General features: G+C 49.7%; 1 protein-coding gene across 2 annotated transcripts in view; it reads left to right on the top strand.

Moving 5' to 3' along the window:
* Positions 1 to 280: 280 nt before the first annotated feature.
* The window catches only part of SEPTIN9 (septin 9), a 156,074-nt gene continuing 150,354 nt past the window's right edge, over positions 281 to 6,000 (top strand). Inside the window, exon 1 of one of the 2 annotated variants that reach the window (XM_058817493.1) lies at positions 281 to 483. In XM_058817493.1, the coding sequence (XP_058673476.1) occupies positions 462 to 483 (22 nt within the window). In that variant the 5' untranslated portion in view covers positions 281 to 461. The remainder of the gene's footprint in view (positions 484 to 6,000) is intronic. The other variant, XM_058817496.1, reaches the window with a different exon arrangement.

Here is a 6,000-nt window from a genome sequence, read left to right as displayed (position 1 = left end):
GTTTTCACGGGTCACTGATGCACTTTGAACTAGAGCCGGCAGAGCAGCGCTGACCTGAGCTGCTCCAGCAGCCAAGGGCTGAATCAAATCCATGGGGTGCGCCGGGCTGGGGGCGTGAAATTCCATCTGGTGCCTTTGCTGCTGCGGCCGGGAGAGCCGGGATTCGCAGGGCGGGGAGCTGGCAGGGCCGAGCCCCGGGGATGCTTTGCGTGCCGCGGGGGTAAAGGTGCGGCCGCGGGGGAGGCTGAGCCCCGCTCTTCCCCTGCACACTTGGAACAGCCCTCAGCGGTGTGCCAGAGGCTGCCAGAGGTGTGCGTGAGGCTGGCAAAGCCCCTCGGCCGCGGCCACGCTCGGATGCGGGGGCTCCGTGCGCGTCCCCGCCGCTGCCGAAGGATCGCGGCACCCCCGGGAGCGCGCACCGCACCCGGCCCTGCTCCCATGTCCCAGCCCGGAGCGACGGCATGAAGAAATCCTCGTATTCAGGTGAGCCTCCCCCTGCTCTCGCCTCTCCCTTTGTGTCTGCACTGGGGAAAGGAAAAGGTTAAAAAAACCCCAGGTACGAGGTGCACCATCCGTCCTGGCTGTTTCACTGTGTATAAACCAGTGGAAAAGGCTTAAAAAGCAAAGCAAAGGCAGAGCCCGGCACTGGCGACACGGACTTTGTTATCGGAAGGCACCTGTGCCAGCTCGGGTGACATCCAGCACCGGGCGGCAGTGACATGGGAACAGGAATTGCATTGTGTGTGACACTGCCTGCCCTGGGAGTTTCCAAACCGGCTGGAAGTACCCATCAATTGTCCAATTTATGGGATCCCCTCATGCTGGGAGTCTCTATTCTCCCTTCTCCCCCTTTGCCAGCTTTGCCAGGCTTGCCCTGTGGGGTGAGGCCATTGTGGTCTCACCTCTCTCTTTGTGTCTGTACTGGGAAAAGGAAAAGGTTAAACTCCCCTCAGGTATGAGATGCATCAACTGTCCTGGCTGTTCTACTGTGTATAAACCAGCGGAAAAGGCTCAAAAAGCAAAGCAAAGGGAGCGGGGCGGCTTGTTCCAGGCAGAGCCCGGCACTGGGGACACGGACTTTGTTATCAGAAGGCACTGTGCCAGCACGGGTGACATCCAGCGCTGAGTGGCAGTGACATGGGAACAGGGCTGTGTGTGACACTGCCTGCCCTGGGAGCAGGAATTGTGTGTTACACTGCCTGCCCAGGGCGTTTGCAAATGGGCTGGAAGAGCCTGTCAATTGTCCAATTTATGGGATCCCCTCATGCTGGGAGTCTCTATTCTCCCTTCTCCCCCTTTGCCAGCTTTGCCAGGCTTGCCCTGTGGGGTGAGGCCATTGTGGTCTCACCTCTCTCTTTGTGTCTGTACTGGGAAAAGGAAAAGATTAAATCCTTCTCAGGTATGAGGTGCACCATCTGTCCTGGCTGTTTCACTGTGTATAAACCAGTGGAAAAGGCTTAAAAAGCAAAGCAAAGGCAGAGCCTGGCACTGGGGACACGGACTTTGTTATCGGAAGGCACCTGTGCCAGCTCGGGTGACATCCAGCACTGAGTGGCAGTGACATGGGAACAGGGCTGTGTGTGACACTGGGCATTTCCAAACAGGCTGGAAGTACCATCAATTGTCCAATTTTTGGGATGCCCTCATGCTGGGGGACTCTTCTCTATTCTTTCTCCCTTCTATTGTCTATTCTCCCTTCTCCCCCTCCTGGCTTTGCCCTATGTGGTGAGGGCATTGTGCCCTCTGCTCCTTCCTCCCCGCTCACACAGGGTGTGCAGTCCTGCCTGGTGTTGTTCCTCTGAATTCCCCATGAAATCCTGTCCCAGGAGAAGCCTGGTGCACCTCGGAGTGGACAAGTCTCCTGTGAGAGGTGTCCTGCTCACCCCACAAAGCTCAGGTGGCTCTGGCAGCTCCTCCAGCTGCTGGACTTTGCTCTGCAGCTGATTTCTGCCCTGCTCCAGGCACCAGCCTGTGGTTATGCTCTGCAAGCCAAGTTCTGCCCTGGTTTCACCCTGGCCACTGTGGGGATGTGGTGTCATCATGCCAGCATCCTCCTAATGCCCCAATTGATTCATGAAAATCCTTTCCTTAGCATTTTTTCCTCCTGAGAAGCTGAGAGGCCTCAAGAACAAAATGTAAATAATGATTATCTGCTGCTGTGGAATGCAACAGGTGCATCTGTGATTGGTCTCATGTGGTTGTTTCTAATTAATGGTCAATCACATTCAGCTGGCTTGGACAGAGAGTCTGAGACAGCTGCCTTTGTTATCATTCTTTGCTATATTATTCTATTCTTAGCTGGCCTTCTGATGAAACCTTTTCTTCTATTCTTTTAGTATAGTTTTAATGTAATATATATCATAAAATAATAAATCAAGCCTTCTGAAACATGGAGTCACATCCTCATCTCTTCCCTCAGCCTGAGACCCCTCTGAACACCGTCACACCCATGGTCACTTGTTTTGGGGAATTTCCCTGGGAATTCAGATTGTTTCTCCAAGACATGGATGTGCAGGGTGCTGCAGGGCCTCTGGGCTCTCTGCTGTCTGTCAGGGGAGCTGGGGATGTGACAAAGTCACTTCTCAGCTGCAAAAGCTGATGCTGGCAGGCTGGAAATGCAGTGTCTGGTTGAGAAACTCCTGAAAATGATGGCAAAGGAAAAAAAATGAACATCTGAACACCTTTTGAGGCTAGGTATTTGTTATGTCTGGCCTGATTTGTCCCTCTCTGGCATACTTTGGATCTCCTTTGTGGTCTGCGTCCCCCTGAACCTTGTTTGAGCCTCCAGCTCCATCCTCCTCCATGGGCAGTGCTCTCCTGTTGGGCTGTGCCCTGCCCCAGGCAAGATTTACCTTCCCTAAAGCACTTCAAGGGCAATCCCAGCCCATCTGCTGTGACTTCTGAGCACACACCATGTATGAAGAGTTTACTTTGGTGTGCCCCAGCTCTTGGGAGCAGAGAGGCTCAGTGAGACCTTTGTGCCATGGCCATGGCACGTGTGGCTCATCCTGGCACTGCTTTTGTTCCTGGAGCTTCTGGCAGCAGCAGCAGGAGGAGGGGAGAGCATGAAACAGGGATTTCACACTGCAATAACTTCTACTGAAGCCAGCCCTTACATGTGTGCCTTGGGGATGTCTGTTATTTCAGTTGCTGAAGGCAAACTTGCCCTGGAATTGTACTTTTTAAGGATTTTTTGATTCTCACTTTCCATTACTCAAGCCCAATTGCATAGGCCAAAGAAGCAATAGGCAGGATTTGTGATAAATGACATGAGTTTTAGGTATTCTCAAGGATGGTGTGAGTGGTTTTGGCCAAGGATGGTTTCGGTTTCAGGTTTATGTGAGATGCTGGCACTCACTAAAATAAGGATCACCAGAATTACAGCACCACCAGAATTATTCACAGTGGTTACGTGTCACCCACCCTCACCTGAGCTGCAGACTCCTAATTTATTGTTTAGGCACTTAGGGAGAAATAACTCTTCATATATGAGCTAAAGCTATAGCAAAAATTACAGGAAGAACAGCAGGAGCTGTGATTTCATCACTGAAGGAGGATTTTCCCATATTGTGACTTGTAAAATGATTCCCTATAAAACATGGGAAATAGAATATAAATCAAATTGGATTTGCTGCTGCTGTCTAGAGAATTTGTGGCTGTCTCATCCCTGGAAATGCTCCAGCCAGGCTGGATGGGGCTCTGAGCAGCCAGGTCTTGGGGAAGGCGTCCCATGGCAGGGACTGCAATGAGATCATCTGTAAGGTCCATTTCACCCCAAACCACCCTGTGATCCCATCTCAGAAGCTCTGGGGATCAGCTCTGTCCTCTGATGGTTGGTTTGGAGCGTGCAGGGTCCCCTCCTGCCCAGCCCCATCCTGTCCCTGGAGGTGCCACCTGCACCTGTGGGCAGGTAAAGTTGTGGTTTGGTTTGTGCGCCACCAAAGGTTTGTGCTCCAGGACATCCGGAGAGGGAAGGGAAGCACAGGAGCTTGTCTCTGTCAGATTTTCTGAAAAATCCCTTTGCTGGCATTTCTTCTCCTAGGAAGCTGAGAAGCCTCAGAGAAGATTGAAAACAATGATTCTCTGATTGCTTCTCCTGTGTTTGCTGATTTGGAATGTGGTTGGAGGTGGTTTATCCAACAGGTGCTTGTTTGATTGGTTTCATGTGAATTGTTTTTACTTAATGACCAATCACAGCCAGCTGTGTCGGGACTCTGGAAGCAGTCATGAGTTTTCATGATCATTCTTGTTAAGCCTTCTGTCTGTATCTTTATTCTTTAGTTTGGTGTAGCATGATATAATATAATATAATATAATATAATATAATATAATATAATATAATATAATATAATATAATATAATATAATATAATATAATATAATATAATATATAATAATTATAATATAATAATCAATTAGTCTTCTAAGAACAGAGTCAGATTCTCAATTCCTCCTCTGTCCTGGGGACCCCTGCAAATATCACAGGTGCAGCTGTGGCAGCACAGGGACAAGTGTCACAGCAAGTCCTCATCCTGCACAGTGAGGGAGTTCATCAAAACAGCCCTGCACAGACCCAAAATAATCCTCAAGGGCTGTCACTGGCCAAGCTCTGTGTGCTGGGGGGGCCTCGGTCCATATCTGGCTGTAGCTGGTCTGAAATGGGCTGAGAAATCTGAAATTGGGTCTTTTTCAGGCTGATACAGAGAGAGAGAGACCTGGTGTGGCTCCCTCCAAGGCTTTTAACACCCTGCCATAAAAGCTGCTGGGTGGGGCAGGGGTGACCTGGTGTCTGCAGAGCCCATTGTTTGCTGCTGAACCCGACCCCTCTCCCGTCACTGAGCTGGCACTGTCTGTGTCTGAGCTGGGGAAAAATGAAAAAACTTGTTAGACCTGATTTTTTGTACTTTTTTTCCCTCTAGTTGGCTGGCCAAGCTGCTATAGCAAGGCAAAAATACTGCTTGTATCCAACAAAAACATTGATTTAATTTTAGATTGTCATCTGGAACAGAAATTCAAAATAATTTGTTTTGAAATACATTAAAAAAAATTAAAAAGCCATTGTTGTTCAGCTCAAACTCTCAGCCAGCTCTTCCTCCCCAAAACTTGCATTGAGTGAGAGTGAAGGGGATGTGAAAGGAGAAAAAAGGGTGAGGAGAGTTTTGGAGCCCATGGCAATGCCAGGGTGGAGTGATTCCCCACCTGTGGGGTGTTCCTAGTGTGGGTTTGTGGTGCTGTTACCTTGAAACAGCAGGAAGGAAAATCCCCAGGACTGCAAAATGAACTTGGTTTTTTGATAATCCCAGAACAGCAGGAGGCTCCTGCACAGACAAAGGGCTTGGCATTATTTTCAGGATGCTGAAAAAGCTCTGCAGGTTGGCTGGGTCAGCTGCCAGGAATGATCTGCATCATTCAGACCCACGTGAAAGCTGCTTGGTACCAACATCCACAGCTCCCCATCCTTGCTTTCAGCCCCACTACAAACAAAATGCTGTTCCTGCGTGGCAAATCCTTGCTCTTTTTTTGACAACCACATCTCCAACTTGTCCATACTCATCTCTCACATTTTTGAACCAGTGAGGAGCTGACATTCACAACAATCACACATTTCTCTGATGGGTTTTGACCCCCAACTACCTTAATTTATTTATTGTTTTTAACCCCTTGATCCATCTCAGTGTACTGTTCCCTGCTCTGCCACTTCCCCATTGCTGCACACAGGCAGGACAGTGATTCTGATGTTCTGGCTGGTGCCCTGGGATTGTTGTTTGAGCTGTAACAACATTTAAAGGTGCTCAGAGAGAGAGCAGCTACCTTTGTCGAGAGTGCTGGGGCATCCAGGGAAAAGCAGGAAAAATCCTTCCCACCCCACATCCCTGAGTTTCCCCTCATATTCCTATAAGAACAGGGCAGTGCTGCTCCCTGTCAAAAGCCAAGAAATTCCTCTGGCTGCCCTAGAAAACTTGAGCCCCTGCCCAGTGGGCTCAGAGACCTTTGCACAGAG

The sequence above is a fragment of the Ammospiza caudacuta genome, chromosome 19 (genome assembly GCF_027887145.1).
Source record: "Ammospiza caudacuta isolate bAmmCau1 chromosome 19, bAmmCau1.pri, whole genome shotgun sequence".
In the NCBI taxonomy this organism is placed as follows: domain Eukaryota; kingdom Metazoa; phylum Chordata; class Aves; order Passeriformes; family Passerellidae; genus Ammospiza; species Ammospiza caudacuta.
The sequence above is the reverse complement of the archived record's forward strand: the minus strand, read 5'-3'. Positions and strand labels throughout refer to the sequence as shown.